Source organism: Diceros bicornis, chromosome 22 (assembly GCF_020826845.1).
Source record: "Diceros bicornis minor isolate mBicDic1 chromosome 22, mDicBic1.mat.cur, whole genome shotgun sequence".
Taxonomy (NCBI): Eukaryota; Metazoa; Chordata; class Mammalia; order Perissodactyla; family Rhinocerotidae; genus Diceros; species Diceros bicornis.
Genome location: NC_080761.1, coordinates 8881373 through 8904090, shown reverse-complemented (window position 1 = coordinate 8904090; position 22718 = coordinate 8881373). Strand labels below are relative to the sequence as shown.

General features: G+C 40.3%; 1 protein-coding gene and 1 long non-coding RNA gene across 2 annotated transcripts in view; one reads left to right on the top strand and one right to left on the bottom strand.

The window, feature by feature from the left end:
• Nucleotides 1-12383, top strand: part of LOC131419933 (solute carrier family 28 member 3-like) — a 52295-nt gene extending 39912 nt beyond the window's left edge. The window contains exons 12-18 of the mRNA XM_058565529.1: nucleotides 54-184; nucleotides 2936-3104; nucleotides 3504-3701; nucleotides 10131-10212; nucleotides 10940-11038; nucleotides 11270-11390; nucleotides 12235-12383. Coding sequence (XP_058421512.1) covers nucleotides 54-184; nucleotides 2936-3104; nucleotides 3504-3701; nucleotides 10131-10212; nucleotides 10940-11038; nucleotides 11270-11390; nucleotides 12235-12361 — 927 coding nt within the window. The 3' untranslated portion in view covers nucleotides 12362-12383. The remainder of the gene's footprint in view (nucleotides 1-53; nucleotides 185-2935; nucleotides 3105-3503; nucleotides 3702-10130; nucleotides 10213-10939; nucleotides 11039-11269; nucleotides 11391-12234) is intronic.
• The window catches only part of LOC131419934 (uncharacterized), a 152993-nt gene that overhangs the window by 28037 nt on the left and 102238 nt on the right, over nucleotides 1-22718 (bottom strand). The window contains exon 2 of the long non-coding RNA XR_009223387.1: nucleotides 4757-4882. This is a non-coding gene — a long non-coding RNA (uncharacterized LOC131419934). The remainder of the gene's footprint in view (nucleotides 1-4756; nucleotides 4883-22718) is intronic.

Here is a 22718-nt window from a genome sequence, read left to right as displayed (position 1 = left end):
AATGCAACAGAAAAGCTGAACCTAAGTTGGCCTTCTTTCTCCTAAAATCGCAGATTTCATCCACCCACTTGTTAACTGCTTCAGTTATGTCAGCACCTGCATCGTTGGCTGTGGCTAAACTCTTTTGGCCAGAGACAGAAACACCTAAAATAACCCTCAAGAATGCCATGAAAATGGAAAATGGGTGAGTGAGTTCACCTAGTTAATGACTATACAAGCTGGGGTGGGGGGCGGGGAGGGGGTCCAAATTAAAAGTATAGCAAAAAATGGACAAAGAGAGCACAGTGAATTATGGTATTAAAGTGAATGTAATTTCCCAGTGACTATTAGACTTTACGCCCTAAAATCTTGTTCAACCCTTGAAACCCTCTTTTTTTCATTGAAGTATAGTTGACTTACAATATTAGTTTCAGGTGTACAACACAGTGGTTGAACATTTATATATATTACAAAATGATGACCATGGCAAGTCTAGTAACCATCTGTCACCATCCAAAGTTATTACCATATTATTGACTATATTCCTTATGCTGTACATACAATCCCCATGACTTATTTATTTTATTACTGGAAGTTTGTACCATTTGATCCCCTTCACCTATTTCACCTGTCCCCCACACCTCTCCCCTCTAGCGACCACCAGTTTGTACTCTATATCTTTTTTTTTTGTTTTTGTTATGTTTGTTTGTTTTGTTTTTTAGATTTCACATATAAGTGAAATCACACAGTATTTGTTTTTCTCTGTCTGACTTATTTCACTTAGCATAATACCCCCTAGGTCCATCCATGTTGTTGCAAATGGCAAGCTTTCATTATTTTTGATGGCTGAGTAGTATTCCATTATAAATATATACTACATCTTCTTTTTCCATTTATCTATCAGTGGGCACTTAGGTTACTTCTGCATCTTGGCTATTGTAACTAATGCTACAATGAACATAGGGGTGCATATATCTTTTTGAATCAGCATTGTCATTTTCGTTGAATAAGTACCCAGAGGTAGAATTGTTGGATCGTATGGTAGTTCTATTTTTAAGTTTTAGAGGAATCTCTCCTACTGTCTTCCATAGTAGCTGCACCAATTTACACTGCCATCAACACTGTATGAGAGTTCCCTTTCATTCACATCCTTGCCAACATTTATTTCTTGTCTTTTTGATAACAGCCATTCTGACAGGTGTGAGGTGATATCTCATTGCGGTTTTGATTAGTGTTTCCCTGATGATTAGTGATGTTGAGCAACTTTTCACATGTCTGTTGAAGATCTGTATGTCTTCTTTGGAAAAATGTCTATTCAGGTCCTCTGCCCATTTTTTAATTGGATTTTTTTTTGTATCCTATTAAATTGTATGAGTTGTTTATATATTTTGGATATTAACCCCTTAATCAGATATATCATCTGCAAATATCTTCTTCCAGTCAGAAGGTTGCCTTTCTTTTGTTGATAGTTTCCTTCACCGTGCAAAAGCTTTTTAGTTTGATATAATTCCATTTGCTTATTTTTGCATTTGTTGCCTTTGCCTGAGGAGATAGATCCATAAAAATATTGCTAAGACCAATGTCTAAGAGCTGACTGCCTATGTTTTCTTCTAGGAGTTTTATGGTTTCAGGTCTCACATTCAAGTCTTTAATCCATTTTGAATTTATTTTTGCCTACGGTGTAAGAAAGTGGCCTCATTTCATTCTTTTGCATGTAGCTGTCCAGTTTTTCCAGCACCATTTGTTGAAGACATTGTATTTTCCTCTATTGTATATTCTTGGCTCCTTTGTCATAGTTTAATTGACCATATAAGCAGGGGTTTATTTCTGGGTTCTCTATTCTGTTCCATTGATCTCTGTGTCTGTTTGTGTGCCAGTACCATATTGTTTTGATTACTATAGATTTGTAGTATAGTTTGAAATCAGGGAGTGTGATGCCTCCAGCTTTTTCTTTTTTCTCAAGATTTCTTTGGCTGAAAACCTTTCTAAATACCTGAATGTCATTACATTTCCTTGACTTCAACGTAGATATTTTATTTTAAATATAGTGTAGTGTTCATTGAGCTTTGATTTGGGACTGTTGCAAAGCCATAAGATGACCATTTCTGGAAGTGTCTTATATAGTAGGGAAAGAAGGTGTGATTTAGGTATCCTTAATCCCTCCTTGGTTCATGTTCCTTTGCCTTGTGCAAAAGAAAGATAAAAGGGTGGGAAAGACTAAGGGATTCAGGATGTTCAAAAGTATTTCATTAAATAACAGAATCCATCAATCAACATGTTTCTGAGATTCACCCCTTATTTGTATGGAGGTAAAGTCATAACCATGAATGAAAAAGCAAGTTGTCAAAGAATATATATATGGAATATGTGTGATTCCACTTATAAAGTTAGCAAATGTGTAAACCTACACAACATATTATTTAGGGATGCAGACATATAGGGAAATTGAAAAGAAGGGGAACAATATGCAACTTCTAGGGAGCCAGGTACTTCTGAGATTAGAGAGAAGAGGATGAGATTAAAGAAGGGCACTGCGGGGCGGTGACTCAAAGGTGAGGGTGACGTTCCATTTCTTAGGTGATGGATATTCAGCCATTCCTTACATTGTTAGTTTTTATAACATGAATATTCTATAAATATTTTCTGGTAGCTACTTTTAATTAAATAGAATTTTTAAAACCTATAATATTTTTATCTTTTCTCAATTTTTTAATTATAAATGCCCCAAAATTAAAAGAGTAGTATAACAGTTAGACACCCATAGCCCATACCTATACTCAGTAATTATAAATCTCATCATGATTTCATGGAATTCAGGTGAGTATTTTGACCAAGGCGTGGGCCTGAGAGTTTGTCTCTCCATCCAAATGAGCTCTTATTACCCCATATCTACCCCTGTGATGTCCATCCATTGACAGCTCCTTGGTAATTCTGCCATTGCTATTTTTTGATAAAGTGATTCAAGGAATCTCCTAGAAGCCGCATCACAGGGAGCATCCTCATCCATCTCCCTGGTAGCAAACATCGCTGTGAATCTGATTGCCTTCCTAGCCCTGTTGTCTTTTGTGAATGCAGCCCTGTCCTGGTTTGGAAACATGTTTGACTACCCACAACTGAGTTTCGAGGTATATTTCTGTTATATTTCTCCTCCATTTTGTTTCTGCCTATCTTTGTTTAAAAATAAAATAGGTTTGTGAATAGCCTTCCCTAACTGCTGTAGTATACTCTTACACAATGCACAAACCTATCATGTATCCCCCATCTTCCCACCCTCTTTCTTTGTCTCCCGTCACCCTCCTTCCCCCAACATACAATCATTCTCCCTATCCTGAGAATCTAGGTTACTTCAAATGACCTGATTCCAACCTTGACACTTAATGGATAAAGATGGACAAGGCATGTGAAGGGATTTCTGTGTCTACAGGAGACACAGAGCAGGTGGGAACAATCTTGTCATGAGGGTGAGGGAGAAGAATGGGAGCAAATCACTACTCTAATAAAGTGTCTATTTTTGGTTTTTGTAGATAATATGCTCCTACATCTTCATGCCCTTTTCCTTCATGATGGGAGTGGACTGGCAAGACAGCTTTATGGTTGCCAAACTCATAGGTTATAAGACTTTCTTCAATGAATTTGTGGCCTATGAGCACCTCTCAAAATTGGTGGATTTAAGGAAAGAGGCTGGACCCAAATTCGTGAATGGTGTGCAGCAGTATATGTCGGTGAGTAAATATTTTGATTTTTCAGTGTACTTCTTTATCACATCTATACATTGTACCAAATATTTGCTGGTGCCTCTGTGTGTCAAGCCAGGCATTTGGGATACATCAAAGAACAAGACAGACGCCAAATCCCAGAGTTCATGGAGCTCATAGTGAACACAGCACCTCATAATTTTCTGTTATGTGGAATTAGTCAGTGTGTGTGTGTGTGTGCGCGCGCGTGTGTGTGTGTGGAGAAGGACAGCTAATCCTTACCACTGTGATCATTTACTGTTGAGCACAATGGATTCAAACCCAGAGTCAGCTGGAATCAATCCTTCAACAAACATTTATCGAATGCCTTCTGTGTGCAATGTACCTAGGTACTGAGGCCACAGCATTGAACAAAAGAGGAGGCCTCTGCCCTCATGGGACTCATAGTCCAATGATCATGAAGGGCTCTTCCTTTCAGCTTAAGGAATCCTATGAACTCTGAGAAACTGCCTAAATGCAACAAAGTGCCTGGACATCCTAAAGAAGTAGTGAGACGCAGTCGCTGCTCTCCAAGTACACGAGGGAAGAGAAGAAGCTCAGCGTCTCTGGTCTGAACCTTTGAGACAAGCACTCCATAACTATGTCAGGACTTCAGGTCAATAGTCTGCAAGGAGATGCTCATGTCTGCTTGGCCTTGGATGGGATAAGGGAACTCAGGTGAGGCTATTACTTAGGCCATATTTGCAGCTGAGTTTCCACCTTCTATTTTCCTAAAGAACAGAATTGTCACAAATGCAAACTCTTAGGGAAATGGTGAACATTTCTGACCGCCACCATTACCCATGGAAACAATCCATTTGGAATTAATGTCTTAGGCACATATTGGGTTTTAAAAGGACAGGGGAGGGGAAGCATCCTGCCTAAGCTTCTAATTGAGACTGCCCACTTCTGAACAGCCCACCACTCTCCCAGCCTCCCAAAGACCAAACATGCAAATTTACTCCCATGTATTGCACAGAATAACAGCATACTCCAGGAGAGTGCTGAATTGTATGTTATCATGAGGGGCATTTGGCCCATACCTCTGATATGAACAGTGTCTCTGTAGGTCTCCTGTTTCTCCAGTGTTCATTCTTCAGCTGACCACGCAGTGGGGCTTGGCCGAATGTCCTCATTGTCTGGATGCCGCCACAAACCAGCTGGCTTCCCTGCCAAAAGTAAACAATAGGCTAAATTAAGTGAAATGTTTTTCATCCCCAACTGCCAGTTGCCAGGAGAAAATAGTTTTGTTAATGAGCAAAGCAAGCTCACAGTTCTGGCAGTGCTGAGCAGGTTTGTGAGCAGGTTATTAAGAGGATAGAGACAGGACAGTAGAGCTCATTCGGGTTGGGGGCGAGCCCAACCAGAGGCAGGAGCTCAGAGGACGTTTAGGAATATGAGCTCAATGGCTTCTGTTATCGTTGAGTCTTGACGGGAAAAGCATTTTGTTTTTCCCAATTTTTTTCTTTTTTGTTTATTGCAGTAACATTGGTTTATAACATTGTATAAATTTCAGGTGTACATCATTATACTTCTATTTCTGCAAAGATTACATCATGTTCACCACCCAAATACTAATTACAACCCATCACCACACACGTGTGCCAAATTATCCCTTTCGCCCTCCTCCCTCCCCGCTTCCCCTCTGGTAACCACCAATCCAATCTCTGTTTGTTGTTCTTATTATCTACTACTTAATGAGGGAGATTATACAGTATTTGACCTTCTCCCTCTGACTTATTTCACTTTGCATAATACCCGAAATGTCCATCCATGTTGTCACAAATGGCTGGATTTCATCGCTTTTTATGGCAGAGTAGTATTCCATTGTGTATATATACCACATCTTCTTTATCCATTCGTCCCTTGACAGGCACTTAGGTTGCTTCCAAGTCTTGGCTATTGTGAATAAGGCTGCAATGAACACAGGGGTGCATGTATCTTTACGCATTGGTGTTTTCAAGTTCTTTGGATAAATACCCAGCAGTGGAATAGCTGGATCATATGGTAGTTCTATTCTTGATTTTTTGAGGAATCTCCATACTGTTTTCCATAGTGGCTGCACCAGTTTGCACTCCCACCAGCAGTGTATGAGAGTTCCCTTCTCTCCACATCCTCTCCAACACATGTTGTTTCCTGTCTTGTTAATTATAGCCATTCTGACGGGCGTGAAGTGATATCTCATTGTAGTTTTGATTTGCATTTCCCTGATAGTTAATGATGTTGAACATCTTTTCATGTGTCTGTTGGCCATCTGTATATCTTCTTTGGAGAAATATCTGTTCAGGTCTTTTGCCCAATTTTTAATTGGGTTGTTAGTTTTTTTGTTGTTGAGATGCATCAGTTCTTTATATATTTTGGAGATTAAGCCCTTATCAGGTGTATGGTTTGCAAATATCTTCTCCCAATTGTTAGGTTGTCTTTTCGTTTTGTTGATGGTTTCCTTTGCTGTGCAGAAGCTTTTTAGTTTGATGTAGTCCCATTTCTTTATTTTTTCTATTGTTTCTCTTGCCCGGTCAGACATGGTGCTTGAAAATATGTTGCTAAGACCCATGTCAAAGAGCGTACTGCCTATGTTTTCTTCCAGAAGTTTCATAGTTTCAGGTCTTACATTCAAGTCTTTAATCCATTTTGAGTTAATTTTTGTGTATGGTGTAAGGTAATGGTGTCCTTTCATTTTTTTGCACGTGGCTATCCAGTTTTGCCAACACCATTTGTTGAAGAGGTTTTCTTTTCTCCATTGTATGTTCTTGGCTCCTTTGTCGAAGATTAGTTGTCCACAGATGTGTGGGATTATTTCTGGGCTTTGTTTTTCCTAATTTCTTATACGTAATCAACAAAATGGGGATGAGTCCCTGCAATTTCTGTTTACCAAACAAGAAGTGGTGGAGGTGTCCCAACAGTCTCCTGGAAAAGGTGTACCATATGACTGTAGTGTAAGATCTGGGTCCATGAGGCAAAAATCCAGTGTTATCCATTGAATTATGCCCACTGCTGACCTCCATCTAAGGTAAGAGGTCAGAAGGTCTATGTTGCACTTTATTACTCCAGTTTCTCTTGCTTAAAGATAATACTTTGCATGTTTGTTTCTTTGTTTACATGTAATACATTTCATGGTACAGAATTCAAAAGGTACAAAAAGGAGTAGAGGGAAGAGTGAGTCATCTTGCCTATTTTCCTGCCACTCAGCTCCTCTCCCTGTACCATATTATGCTCACTGTTCTTAGCCTTGCTCCTTGCACTTGATAAGATATCTTGAATGCCTTTCTGTACCAGTGCCTGTGACATAGTATCCTGTTGTATGAGCACACCATAATTTATTTTAACCAGTCCCTTGTCGATGAACACTCTTACCAATTTTTTGCTAATGGAAGTACTACAATGCCTCTCCTTGTACATATGGCATCTTTTCTCATGGGCAAGGAGAGCTGGGATGTATTATTAATTTCCTAGTGCAGTTCTTTCCATCATGTAATCTTGCACATTTATGGGCAAAGACAAACGGGAATCATCCCAGCCTCCTTTTCCTCTTATTATAAAACCCTGCGTGGCCACATCTGCGTGCCCTCCTCCACAGATGCCCAGAAAGGAGAAAGAGGAGTCTCTAGTGCTTTATGCCATCTCCCTCCCCATGGTCTCTTAATAAGCTTGACTGTTTTTGAAGCCAATAGAACTAAATGAAAAGCACTAGACAGAGCAGGGGACAAGGATGAGCTTTTCCAGAATCAGTGGAAAACGTGAATACTGTTCAAATACGTGAAGTATTTCTTCCCTGCCTGCTACATGCACGCTGAATGAAAACATCAACAAAGGAGTTCTGAGAAACCATAAAAAGAAAAGGACCTTATCAACAAAAACTTACCAGAACCACTTGCGTCTTGAGTGTGAGCTTTAAAAAATCCAGTTAGTGAAAGAAAAGGCACTGCTAGTTTTGAATGTAGCATTGGCCTGGTTTGTTCTTTGAACCAAATTATTGATTTTTCAGGATTTGGGGGAAAAAAATTTACTGCCTCAATTGTGTGGGTGCCTTTGCCAGATTGGGGGTGCCTTTGGTAAATAATGAAGTGCACTGGATCTTCCAAGCCTCATGTAGTCCGTCCTTCAACCTGAGAAAGAACTATCTGGCCTGAGCAGCACCTCTTGACTTCAGAGGTGGGGAGTCACGCTCACACTTCGACAAATTCACCTTCTGCCTTCTCAGGACCCTGTGAGAGGACAGTCCATTCTCCCGCTTCCATGCGGGCACTTAGTATTCCTGTGGGAGGGTCAGAGCTGAGGAACAAAGAAAGGCAAGCACACACCACGGCCAGACTGAAAGGGCTCCTGTGATATCTATGGGCTTCCTTTTACTAATGTAATTCCTTTTACATTACATTGTTTTTACTCAAGTATAATTTACATGCAAAAACGGCCCATTTTTGGTGTACATGTGAGTTTTGACAAATGTGTCACCCTGTGTAACCACGACCATAATTAAGATATAGAACCTTTCCATCACACCTAGAAAATCTTCCTCATGGCCAGCTGTAGTCAACAGCCTGTTATGAGAGGTTTGGGGATTCGATCGGAGACGTAAAAGAAACTTTCCACTCCAAACAAATGGACCAAAGGTATATTTTATTATATAGAGGATAGTAAAGGCGATAGTCCGCAAACAGATCCGAATAGGTCAAATAATAAGAGGAAAAAACACTAGCTCGACTTGAAAGGGAAAACATCCACATCGGCTGAGATAGCAGCAGATTTGAATAGGTCATATAATAAGAGGGAAAAACATCAGATTGATCGGAAAGGGAAACACCAGATTGACTGAAGGGAAATGACACAAATCAACCGGAAAGAGAAATACCAGGTTGATCGAAAAGAGAACACATCAGATCAATTACTTCCCAATAAATCAATTACTCACAACATCCACGCCCCACTGCCGGGAGAGTCCTGTCAATCGACACGGCTGGGCGGGAATCACATGTCCTGGGCGAGGCGTCCCTTCCACAGGTGGAACTCTCACCGGGTCTCAGTCTCCCGCAGTTTATATAAGCAGTTACAGAGTTTACAGAGCAAGCATTTAGCATTCCCATGCACAAATGGTTATTAGTGGCATACGTGCACCGAGCCCCCCCGGCTGTCGTCCCAGCCCAGTAGTTGTGTACGTGCATTGTTTACCCTGCTTATCGTCCCAGCCTGGCACAGATGGCCAGTCTGTTCCATGCTGTGGCGCCCAAAGGGCCTTGAAATTTTTACACATTGCAACTATGTCCATGGGAGAAGGGCCAGTTCCCACCATGCAGAAAGCAGCTTTTATATTTCTTTTTGTGCTGGTGGCTGTAGGTCAATGGAGCAGCCAAACATGGCTGTACTCATGTGAAGACACAGCCCCACACCCCCACCCCAACCCAGTCCCAGGCAGCCAATGATCTTTCTCTCACTATAGATTACTTTTGCTTCTCCTTGAATTTCATGTAAATGGACTCACTTAGCATTCATGTTATTGCATGTAGTAGTATTCTATTTTACGGAAATCCAAAATTTGTTTACCTGTTTGCCTGTTGAAGGACATTTGGGTTGTTTCCAACTTGGGGCTATTAGGAATAAAGCTGCTATAAATATTCATGTGCAGTCCTCTTGTGGGCATATGTGTTTTTATTCTTCTGGGAAAATCCCTAGGAGTGGGATTGCTGGCTGCTACAGGCAGTGGATGTTAACTTGATAAGAAACTGTCAAGTATGTTTGTATTTTACCAACAGGCTGTGTCAGTTTACATTCTCACCAACAATGTATGAGAGTTCTAGTTGCTCCACGTCCTCACCCACACTTAGTGTTGTCCATGATATTAGCCATTTTAGTGGATGTGTAGTGGTATCTCATTGTGTTAACTTGCATTGCCCTGGTGACTAACACTGTCAAACATCTTCTCCTGTGCTTATTGGTCATTTTCATATCTTTTGTGAAATCTCTTTACTCATTTATTGGGTGCTTGTCTTCTTATTATTGAGTTATAACAGTTCTTTATACATTCTGAATAAGTCCTTTGTCAAACAAATGTGAAGATTTTCTGGGACCAATTTTGTTTCTTCAGCAGCTGGTCCTATGCCTGGCACATTATAGCAGGCGGCCATGTCACACCGACTATTAAAATTGTCATTGAGCAGAAAGTAACATTTGTAGAGGCCAAGACTACCAATTCCAACTCCTTTGTAGAGAGTCTCTGACTCCACACAGCCCCTTTCTCTCCATCGAAATTCAAGGGGAGATGGAAAAGAGAGTCTAGGAAGCAAGAGGTATTTGACGCCATGCACTGTACACTTTTTTGTTAGTATTGATCCCGTAGTCAGAAGCAGCAGTCTGGTTAGGATGTCAGATTTACTAAGCTGGGTTGCACCATGCATGCATCTGTGTGTTTATGCTTATTTACAGATTCGTTCTGAGACAATTACCACTTATGCTCTCTGTGGCTTTGCCAATTTCGGTTCCCTAGGAATAGTGATCGGCGGACTCAGTAAGTGAAAAGAATATTCTTCAACAACAGATGGGATGTAAACATGCTTCAAATCTCCATGTTGCTCTGTAACATTATTCATGTCAGGAAAAGAAGGCCCTGCAAGAGCTGTAAATCCTTTGAGGTCTATTTGTTATCCCTGTTCTGCAATATAGTTTTCCTGTGTAGACCCAAGCTAACATCAGGAAGAATTTGCCCAACTGTACTGGTGCTTCTCCAGCCAGGGATGACACATAGGTTCCACTTTGCATGCCAGTTCCAATAGATTTATAATGGCCACCTGGAGAAGGATTCTGAGGTCCAGTGGAAGTGGGAAAATGCTGTGATTAGTTGGTGATGTCTGCCATGGGCACAGAAGTGGATGGTGACAGATGAGTGGCAGATGTTTGGGATCCTCCTTTGTGATGCATTCACCTTGACCAGCCCTCAACATGCTGTGTGAGCCCTTTGGATGAAACTTAGGACCTGTTTCTTCTGTAGAGAGTGGAAACCTCTGGGCCTTGCGTTGTGGACAAACTTCTTTTCCTCCCACACCAGAGAACTTCTCTGGATGTGGAACTCGTCACTAAGCTCTTGAATCTTGAAATTCCCAGTTAAAAAAAAAAAAAAGGAAAAGTCAGCTGACCTGAGACTCTAGCCCCAGTACAATTCTCAGAGGCTGGGAATTCGGAATTCTAATCAATAAGCCTCCACATTAACCTCTCATACTTGCTTCCATGTTTCCCAGCATCCATGGCTCCTTCCAGGAAGCGTGACATTGCATCAGGGGCAGTGAGAGCTCTGATCGCAGGGACCATTGCCTGCTTCATGACAGCCTGCATCGCAGGTACTGCTTCCGGTGTTTGTGTCCTGTCTCCCTGTGCTCGCAGCTTTCAGGAGGCCAGTGCCTCCAACCCGCATGGGCACAGAAGTGGATGGTAACAGAGAGCTGAGAGGTAGTGTGCTGTTAAGCATATTGTGGAGTGAAATGTGTGGAGCGTGGTAAAGCGAAGAACAGAAGGAGAGTTCAGTGACTTAGTTAATTAATAAAATCAGTGGCGCTCTGTTCCACTTCTAGGCATACTCTCCAGCACTCCTGTAGACACCAACTGCCATCACATTTTAGAAAATGCCTTCAGCTCCAGCTCACCTAAAAACACAACTGATGTAGTGTCTTGTTGTCAGAGTCTATTGAACAGGTATTGTATTCTTGATTATAACTTCTTTATATCTATTATTAATTAAAAATTAGACCTAAAGACCCCTTCCACTTATTTTTCTAACTTCATAACTATTACTTCATTTAAACAAGAACTTGTGTGGCAATTCTAACCACCTTTCGTTTTGACTGTTCTCAGCTAGGACTAGGAACCATAACTATCTAGTGTCTCTCAAGCATTTCATATGCCCCCACTGTGTGCATTAGCTCACTTACACCTTGCAAACACTGTGTAAGTTAGGCACTATTACTTTTTTAAGCTTTATATAAAATCAGGGCTTGGGGATCTATATCAAAGCAAAATGAGTGCAAGCACTATCAAGATAGAAAGACACAAGGAAATTCGGGTCTTTCTGCCCACAGAGCCCATGGCCTTACCTAGTACTCTAGTACCAGTTACTAGGTGCTGCCTCCCTTTCAAGGGGATTAAGCAATGCAGGCTGTCCTGACAACATGGTGATGGGCTATGGTACATGAGAGGCCGCCAGTGACCCATGCTAGCCACCCTCACCCTGTACAGTTTCTATTTGCAAAATCACTATCCCCACCCCTTCTGCCCTTCTTAATGTGCAAGTGTTTTATAAGAATTAATTCTATCCTTTCTTTGTTTATTCTGGAGGAAATAGGGGGAGTCTTTGAGGCCAAACAGGATTTGAGAGTCAAAACTAATTCTTTGGTGCCTCTGTCCTTAATGCACCCTAACCTGAATGTGAGGGGGGAAATCAGCCCCTTGTCCTATGCTATTTTTCATGTGTCTTCTTCTGCTTGTCTACTGTTTCCATCTTCTAAGGCTCAGCTAACTGTTTCATTCCACTTTCTACCAGCACTGTTGCCAAGGGTCCCGGGGAGGTCATTCCAGGAGGAAACCACAGCCTGTATTCTTTGAAGAACTGCTGCGACTTGTTGAATTTATCAACACTGAACTGCAGTTGGATCCCTAGTTCATTTTGAGTTCAGCCACTTCAACAGAACTCTAAGTACAGATGCTGAACTTTCTGCTTTGGGGAGAAAAAACAAAGCTATTCTCCACAGATTGATACTTCCACCATGGAATCAGCTTTAACTGGAAAGAAGAAAATCAGGAATGAACCCTTCAGATCTAAAGCATCTTCCTCCTCTCCTCACCCTCTTCCCCACTGAGAACTACTATGGTGTCCCAAAGTGAGGTGTTGTCTCCAGTCCCAAAAATGTTTTCTGACCTTAGAATTTTAGGACATTTAACCAGAATACAGGTATAAATGATGGCTCACAACAACTGGGCTACACCTCAGCCATAACCTCTTAGTGTGAGTCTCTAAGTAGTCCAGAGTGACTCGTTTTGAAAACGTCTCAGGTGAGGTCTCTCTGCATTCACCCTAGCTGACCTGAAATAGCCTAAACTTGAATCTCACATGGAGGATGACCAGTCACATATCACCCACTCATTCCCTGCTCTGAGGAAGTCCCGCAGAAATCAGGAGTCCTTGGGGAGAGCACCTAGACCATTCCAAAGCTTGGTTTTAAATCCCTTGTGCTTAGAGTTATACCAGTCAGCTTAAGCTGAAGTATGCTGCAGTAACAAATAATTAAAAAACCTTGGTGGCTTACAAGTTTATTTTTTCCTCACATTATTTGTTTATTGATGGTCAATTTTGGCTATACTCCATGTTGTCTTCATTTCCAGGACCCAGGCTAAAAGAGAAGCCCCTGTGTGGGGCATATTGTTCTTATGGGAGAGGGAAAAGAATGGTGGGGACCACATGATGGCTCTTAAAACTTCTGCCAGGAAGTGACACTTTTCACTTCTGCTTCATTCCATTATCCAAAGCTAGTCATGTGACAAGCGTGAGTCAATGACCATAGATGATTTATCCTGTCATAGGGAGGGATAGTGAATATTTTGAAGAAATAATATGACATTCCACATGGGTACATAATATCCATGTCTCCCTTCAAGAATTCCACCTGTTATAGGGCATAACTAACTGTAAGCCTATTCATGTGCAAATTTGGTTATGTTCCTGGTGATAAGACTGGAAAATGGTGCAACTCTTTAGTCAAAAAGCCATGTAAGGACCATTTGAAGAAGAAAAATAAGTCCTGATTGAGATCTGAAACCTTCCATTAATACTTCCAGAAGAGCATCAGCATCAAACTTGCTTAACGGATATCAAACAAGAACTTCCAAAAACACTGGTGGGGTGCTGTTTAGTGATATGCTCATCATCAATGCCCTTAAAAGCACAAAGACCACATTTTGTGAGAAATACACAAATACTAATGACTGGGTTAAAAGGTGATTCACACAAAATAATGTGAAAAAGGTTTTCCAATACCTTATGTAATTTATTTGTATGTTTTCCTTTTTGTTCATGCACAAGAGTAATTTTTTGAATCCATGTGTAAATAGTTGATTTTTTTTTTCTTGGTGGTGGTGGTGGTGAAGGAGGGAGCTAAATGCCCAAAGGACTCTTAATCTCTGAAGTATAATATACTAGGATATTTCTAATTATTGATGACTTGTATCAAATTTTTCTTGGACTTCAATGTGTCTTTCCATATTTAGACTTTATTTTAGGAAAATATATTGACATGTCTTTTCCCCCTGTTCTCAGTGTTCTGTTGTCAGCCTTCATAAAATCCTATGGCATAGTGTGTCAAGGACGCCAATTATTCATATATTGGTTCTCCTCTTTCTGCTATTGCTATTATTTTTCTCTTTTTAACTCTTTGCATTTTTCTATTCTGTTTTATTCCCAAGCATCTCTTTGCTGTTTCTAGTGTGCCTCTCTGGCCAACTAATTTTCAAACTCTGTCTGTTGCCATTATTATTCCTTGGATGATTGTAGCTCTTTTCTGAGCTCTTTTTTTTTTTTTTTTTTCAAGGAAAACTTAATTACTGACCTTTTTTATTGTTTTCTTCTTTTTCAAAAAGAAATATCCATTTGTAATAAAAAATGATATTATACACACATATCTTTCTCTCCACTCTGTTCACCTCAGCTCTCTTTCCAGTACCACACCTCTGAGACTATTAATTAACCAGCGTTTGCAACTTTCTCCAAACTTTTATATATATATAAGAGTATGGGGTATTTGTTGTTTCTACACAAATAGAATGAGCCTCTTTATATGTATGTCACCTTCAACTTCTCTTCACGTGGCAATACACTTTGGAAATTCCTACAAGTCATTATATATAGTTCCAGCTCTCCTTTCCTTCCCCCCTCTTTGTGTCTGTGTGCATGTACAATTCTACATAAATGAGATACTATACATGCTGGGGATGGGAGGGAGTTAGACATTTTATTTTCGTTCTACTTGCTTCCCTCCTCCTCTCTCCTGGCCCTGGCCCACCACACATAGGTAACCCAGGTTAAATAACTTGATTTTTAACATCACTGTACTTTTTTCTGTACCTTTTTTTCATGTTCAGGTCATATTTTACAAACATATCCGTCTATTGAGGATTGAGATGGTAGTTTTACAATACAGACCTTCGTCGTCTTACAATGGGGTTACATCCTGATAAACCCATTGTAAGTTGAAAATATCGTTAAGTCAAAAATGTATTTAATACACCTAACCTACCAAACATTGTAACAGCCTTCATGTAACAGCATTAAACGTGCTCAGAACACTTACATTAGCCTTCAGTTAAAAAAAATCATCTAATACAAAGCCTATTTTATAATAAAGTGTTGAATATCTCATGTAATTTGTTGAATACTGTACTGAAAGTGAAAAACAGAATGGTTTCTGGGTACAACCTTGAAATGTGGTCCTCTGGCAACTGACAACCAATCCCTTTACCATGAGAAACCAGGATTAGGATAAAACTGATGTCTTACAAGCCATGTCAACACATAGAATCAGGCCTACATTGTCCATGCACTGGGCATGCTTCTGGTAATATTCATAAAATAAGATTGTAGAACCCTAAGTCATTCAGAAATGCTTCAACTCCTCTCACCCCGAGCCATGTAGAGCCACCAAACCCATGGGTAAAAGCAGAGCTGGGGCAGTATTCCCTGGTCTTATCTAAAGCCCTCCAAGTGCAGAATGTCTGCCTCATTCCTTAATTGTTTGCCCATACGACTATCTGACCACTAGCCTACTACATCCTATGTATCTCCAGTACCTAGAATCTGGCATCCAGTAGACATTCAGTAAATGTTTATTCAATGAATGAATGAGTGAATATTGCAAAATGGCCAAACTTCACATAAGCAGGAACAGTTAAATTGGTTCACTGTTAAAAACTTTTTAAAAATCTCATCTAAAATGCATACTCATAGTAAAAATTGCAAATGATATGCACATGTATAATTGAGAAATTGGAAATTTCCTCCCACTTCAATTTCATTCCCCATAGTTGGTCACAGTTAATACTTTGGTGTCACTATTATTTTTTCTCTACATATTATAAACAATACAATAAGTTACAACCATCAAACTGGAGTGGATGAGTCTTCTTTCAAGCCCAGTGCCTCAACCACTTTCACTTTCCATTTCTTGGCAACGTCAGGCACATGATTTTGCTTGTTTTACATTAACTGTGTCATACAAGGATCAGCAAACACAGTTCAGGAGACTGGCCTTCCTGATAATCTACAAAGCCAGCCTACAGTTTAGTAGTATTGTCTATGTTGAAGCTAAATGGAATCATCAAAACCATCCCAATACCCAACATAAGTAGGTATATTTTAAATAACCAGATTCTTTCTGATTATATGAGCAATTGTTCTTTTTGGAACATTTGGAAAAGCTCTTAATAGGAAATAGAAAACAACAAGCTGGTTGCTACTTCTGGCAGGTATGGAAGTATAATTCAGCAGCTAAGATTCCAGCCCTGGAGCTGAACTTTTAGTGTTCAAATCCTTGCCCCAAACACTGGCTCCATTACCTTAGATATTTATGTAACCTCTCTGTGCCTTGGTTTCCCCATCCGTAAAATGCAAATAAACATCTCCCCTCCCACATTTTTGTGAGAATTAAATAAGTTACATCACATAGAGCACTTAGAAGAATGCCTCACAGAGAAAAGCTATAAGATACACTCTTCATTGAGGTATAGTTTAGCACAGTAAATGCAGATTTTAAGTATACAATTTGATGAGTTGTGAAAAATGTATACACCCATGTGACTATCACCCCAATCAAGATGGAGCACATTGCCACAATTTTAGAAAGTTCCCTGGTGCCCCTTCCCTGTCACTCTCACTCCCCTATCCTCCCAGGGAAGCCTGATTGATTTTCTTTCTCCTAGAGATTAGCTCAGATATATGGTTCAGATAGAACTTCATATAAATGGAATCACATATGCTCTTTTGTCTCTCACTTTTCTCATTCAGCACAATTTAAGTTTTGTCCAGTAGGTCATTCTGTTTTTATTGCTGAGTATTATCCCGTTGTATGAATAAACCACCATTTATGAATCCATTCTACTCTCGATGGACATTTAGATTGTTTTCAGTTTTGGCAAGATTTTTGTTTTTGAAAGAAACTTCTATTTGCCACACATTGTTTATGTGTTTCAGAATATTTTGAGCTTTGGAAATATAAATTGGAATGTGAGGAAGGCGTGGTCAACTCTCATGGGAGGTTGCTACTTATCACCCTTTCTCTCCCTCATCATCTTGCCAAGTCTCTTTACTTATACGTTGTTCTTCACAGGGATTTTCAAGATTATTGACTTCAGGCCACAGACTGGAAGACTAGTGATGACTGAGCCTCAGAAAGGAGTAACAACTAAGCTGGAGCACCATGAGGTCACTCTTGGTTGAATAGCACATTGATTAGCCTGCTCCCACACGCTGCATAATGGCACTATCACTGTGCTGCGTTTTGAGAAAAATCACTTGGCTTTTCTAAGTCTCCAATAAAAGTAAGAGTTATATTAGCATTTGACCTCATAGGGCTATAGACAGGAACGTGAATAAAAAAACATACAAGAAATGTGAAAAAAACACTTTGTAGTTTGAAAGTAGTGTAGGAAAGCCTGACGCATGCAAGGTGAGCTCTGATCATAACAGACTTGGCTCCGGCAGCTTGCAAGGTATAGGACCATCCATCAGCGGAAAACTTGGTCACTCAGGAGCTATAATAAACTTAATCTCATTCACGGGAAAGGTTGGCCAGTTCTTAAAAGCACTTTTGCGTAGCAAAGACCCTAATGCTCATTAGAATTCACCCATCAAAATTCAACCTGCCCTTTCTGAGAGGGACATCTCAAACAGTTGAGAATTATTTGCTCTCTTTGACCACCCACTCATCAATGTCTGGCCATGGAAAACAGCTTATCCAAAAAGTGAGGGTTTCTGCATTTACTTAAACCAAACAGAACCAAACAGATGGAAACAATATGTTTTGGGGATTCAGGAAAGTTCCTCCTGCTGCAGTCTGACTTATTTTCGTAGTAATAGACTCTGAAGTCCTCAAACAAGCACAAAGTGCTCACAGGAGGCTGCAGCTGGACACTTAGGAAAGTTCTTTCTTAAAAGCTACTGAAGTATCCAGGAAGAATTCCATCAACATTCCACCTAAATTGGCAGGGGGTGGTCTTCTAGATGACCTGAAGATAAAGTGAATTTCTTAAATGCTTTCCCCTCCCTCTTACCAGTAATGAGCTTGAGGGGAATTTATTGAGGTTACAGGTTTTCACAAGTGCCTCTGCTTGGGTGGAGAGCACAGACACTGTCCAGACATCAACAGCAAGGAACAGGGCAGAGATCCAGAGAGTTGCCCCAGCAACTGGCCAGAGCCCGTGTGGGCCTGGGAGGACAAGGCGGCGATTCAGGTTCTGGAGGTGGCCCCTACATTGGCCCGCTGCAACTGTATCGGGACAGACGCTCAGAGGCATTTTTGTCTCTACCCCTTCTCCTAACAGCTTTTATAAGATGTTTTATTGCAAAGTAATCAATCATATTTGTTGTAGAAAGATATGCACAATCTTAAGAAAATAAAAACTTTACCCACATCCCATCACAAAAATATAACGAGTGCTAACAATTTATGGTAGCCATTCAACGTGTGTGTGTGCGTGTGTGTGTGTATGATACTTTTAAAATGAGATAACTATTGTGATTTATTTTGAGGCCAGCTTTTCCTCCCTTAACATATCATGAATACATTTGCATGTTGTTAAACGTTCTTCTACATCATCATTTTGAAGTGGCTGCAGAGCACTCCGTTGTGTGACTGTCCCATAATTCAACCTGTCTCCCATGGCTGGCTGTTATGGATGTTTCCCATTTTTCATGATTATTAACACATCTGCAATAAACATTCTTGCAGCCAAATCTTTACACAAATTCATGATTAGTTCTTTGTAAAATATACAAAAATGCTAGAGACACATAGAGATTTATCTCCCAACGGAATGTTTCCTATCTTATGCTAAGCCTCAGGGCAAAGTCAAATGGTCAATCTCTGAATGGACGTTTTCCCAGTACAAAGCCAGTCTACCTATAATCAAAATCCTAGATTCTGCTGGCCATCAAGAAGTAGGTAAAACATGACAGCAAGCCTTGGTTGTGTGGGATTTCCTATAACCACTGACATCTACTTTGTAAAAACCCTTGGTAAATGACATACAGTATTATCTTCATCTAATTAAAGATGAATTTTCTAGTTCCAGGGTAGCAACTAAAAATGATTTTTCTATTTCTTTAGTGGGCTTTTATACTACCAATGCAGATTCATTGGATATGAATAAAACAAAAGTATGTTTGAATGCTAATGCTCGACCATCCTTAGACCCAGTGCAGGAGGAAAGAAGTCCTAGTCCACAGAGAATCAAAAAGGATGGACCCCACCAGTACAGTTGGATACAGGGCATGCTGACAGCAGGGGAGTGGGGAGCAGTGCATAGGTCCCTGTGGAACTGGGTCTGTTCACCCAATCAAAGGAGGGCCAGCAAATTCACCAGCAAAAGCAGGATCCAGAACTATGTATCCTCTCTCCTCAGGTTGCCCAGGAAAGCAGCCATGGGTTCTTCTTTGTGGGGTGAGGCGGTCAACCCCCTGTACTCCCGGTTCACAAATGGCAGTGTGGGAGATCAAGATTTGGCCACCCTGAAATATATCTCTTTACCTTGATTGTTTTCTCTGAGGGACATTTGACCTCCCCCACTAACTGCCTAAAGAATTTGACATAGTAACTCCCTCCTGGAACAGATCGTCTATCTGATGGCTGTAATATAATGTAAAATAGATGTTATAATAGGAAAGGCACCAACAAGCCCATCTTATTGGAAGTTCTGTCTCTGGCCACATTCTCTGGATGGCCCTTCAAGGAGTTGCCAGATAAACATTTACATTTATAAGGGAAATCTCCATTTGTAAAGGTATCTGCCTGTCGGGGAAAGAGGTGGAATCTCCCTCTGCCCTTTTCCTTAAGGTTCTTATGGCTGGCCAAATAATTAACAAGACAGGTTGGCAGGAGAAAATAATACCAAGTTTAATAACATGTATACATGGGAGAAACCAGGGACACTGCATTTTCTCAACACAATAGCAGAAATTCTCATCTTAAATACCATGTTCAGCCAATGACAAAGGAGGATGTTGGGGGCGAGGGGAGTCAGTTACAGGAGATTACCACTAAAGCACAGTAAACAAGCGTAAGGTTATTATGCAGATTTAAGGCCTCACCTTCCACATTGATAAGCCTCTAGAAATGAGGCCATCTCCCGCTCTTCCCAAAACAGAGAGGGAGATACCTTTACAAATGGAGATTTCCCTTATAAATGTAAATGTTTGTCTGGCAACTCCTTGCAGGTCCATCCAGAGAACGTGGCCAGAGAGACAGAACTTCCGATAAGATGGGCTTGTTGATGCCTTTCCTATTGTAACATTTATCCTACATTATCTTTACAGCCATCATGATAGAAGATCTGTTCCAGGAAGCAGCCACCATGTCAAATTCTTTAGGCAGTTAGTGGGGGAGGTCAAATGTCCCTCAGAGAAAACAATCAAGGTAAAGAGATATATTTCAGGGTGGCCAAATCTTGATCTCCCACAGTCCCTCTCTGTATTGGTAAGAGGGGGGATGACCTCATTTCTAGAAATTTATCAATGTGGAAGGTGAGGCCTTAAATCTGCATAATAACCTTACGCTTGTTTACTGTGCTTTAGTGGTAATCTCTTGTAACTGACTCCCCCCACCCCCAACATCTTCCTTTGTCATTGGCTGAACATGGTATTTAAGACGAGAATTTCTGCTATTGTGTTGAGAAACGCAGTCTCCCTGGTTTCTCCCATGTATACATGTTATTAAACTTGGTATTATTTTCTCCTGCTAACCTGTCTTGTTAATTATTTGGCCAGCCACAAGAACCTTAAGGGAAGAGGCAGAGGGGGATTCTCCCTCTTCCCCCAACAGCAGCATACTATATACTGTTCTGTACCTAAGCTCTTTTCACTTAATAATATGTCACTTCAAACATGTGTGAGTATACTTGAAGGAGAAATTTCTAGAAATGGAATTGTTGAAACTCAGGGCATGTACATTTATAATTTCAGAAGATATTGACAAATTGTCCTCCATGGAGATTTGACTGATTGATATTTTCACTAGCCAAACACAGTGCACCATTTTGTTAAACTTTTGGATTTTTGCAAATGCAAAGGAAGTGGCATCTCAGTGTTGCTGTAATTTACATTTCTCTTGTTTAATGAGGCTGAGGATCTTCTTCTATGTTTCAGAGCCATGTGCATTTCTTCTTCTAGGAATAGTCTATTCCTATCCTTCATTCATTTCTCATTTGGGTAAGTTGTCTTTTTCTCAGACATTTGTAGGTGCCATTTATCTACTGCGGAGCATAACACTTTGTCTGTGATAGGAATTGCACATATTTTCCCCATATTGTCATTTGTATTTTTACTTTTTTGTGGTGCTTTTTTGCCATGCAGAAGTTGTCCCAACATCACTTATTGAAGACTAGTAGCTTCTATTTTCCCCATTTATTTGAGATGCCACTTTCGTCTCATAATAAAGCCTCGTGTATTGGGGTATATGTGGACTTTCTGTTCTGTTCCATTATCTGTCTATCTACTCCAGTGAGGATCAATTGTTTGATCTTGAGGGGATCAGAGTGTGCTACCCCAAAAGATGCCACTTTGGTATAAGGATTGTTTTGAGCTGAAAGAAATCAGCTCTTTGCCCTCCCCCTTTCTCTCTAAAAGCAAGGCATAAAATTCCACTTGTAAAGGTATCTTCCTCTCCTGTACCAGGAAGAGGGGGGCAATCCTTAATCACTAGAGGTGACTCATCAATGGAGAAGGCACCAACTTGAGTCTGTATAACAAACCTTATAAATAATTCTCTTCCTATAGTTTCCCCCCCATGTTTACCTTCCACAATTTACTGCCCCTGGGAGCCTGGAAGCACAACCGACTGCCAATGTACTTCCCACAATTACTCCCCTTCCTTTGTCTAGTTACTCACAATTTATCAACCTTTGTTAAAAAGGCATATAAGCCCCAGGGTCTAATCACTTCTTTGAGTTTTCATTTGTTTCTTGTGAAGCCTCCATATACATGAGAAATAAACCTTTTCTCCTGTTAATCTGTCTTTTATCAGTTTAATTCGTGGGGGGTCCCAGTCACAAACTAAGAGGGTAGAGAAAAAGATGCTTTCCCTCCCCACGATCTCTAAACTGGAGATTATAATATCTACCCCAGAGAATTAGCCTTAAGAATTAAGTGAATGTGGAATGTTTAGCCCATAAATTTCAGCAATTATGATGAAGAGAAGGAAAATATTGCCTACTTCACTCTTGTGCAAAGAAATGCAGAAATGCAGAGGGTTCGCAGATAATGATGATTCAAGGATTAGCCTTTCCGTTATACTCTGAACTAAAGACTCCTTTACATGCAGAAAGTGATATTATCAATGGTTTTGATAATAGGTTTGAGATGATTTTAGAGAATTTTTAACTAACCCAGTTTGAAAGGGAATCTCTAGGGCTGTTATTCCCCTGAAACTGGCCTGCTGAGGCAAAATGTCAGATAAGACCAGATTTGAATTCTAGTTTAGCCACTCATCTCTGAGCCTCCAAAGAGAGATAACTATACCTCCTTCTCATTCTGACAAGTAATGAGATAGTAACATCAGAACAGTGGGTAGCACTGCACTTGTCATATAATATACATTCTAAATGCTAGCTATTTTTGTTATTATCATCATCATCATGTTCTTTGTTGTAATCATTAAAGACGATGGCTTCGGGTGGCTGAGGACAAATAAAAGGAGGGTAATAAACACCAGAATTGGAAGGAAAGAAAGAGGGAAATAATAATAAGGATATTAAAACCAAAGCTATGTA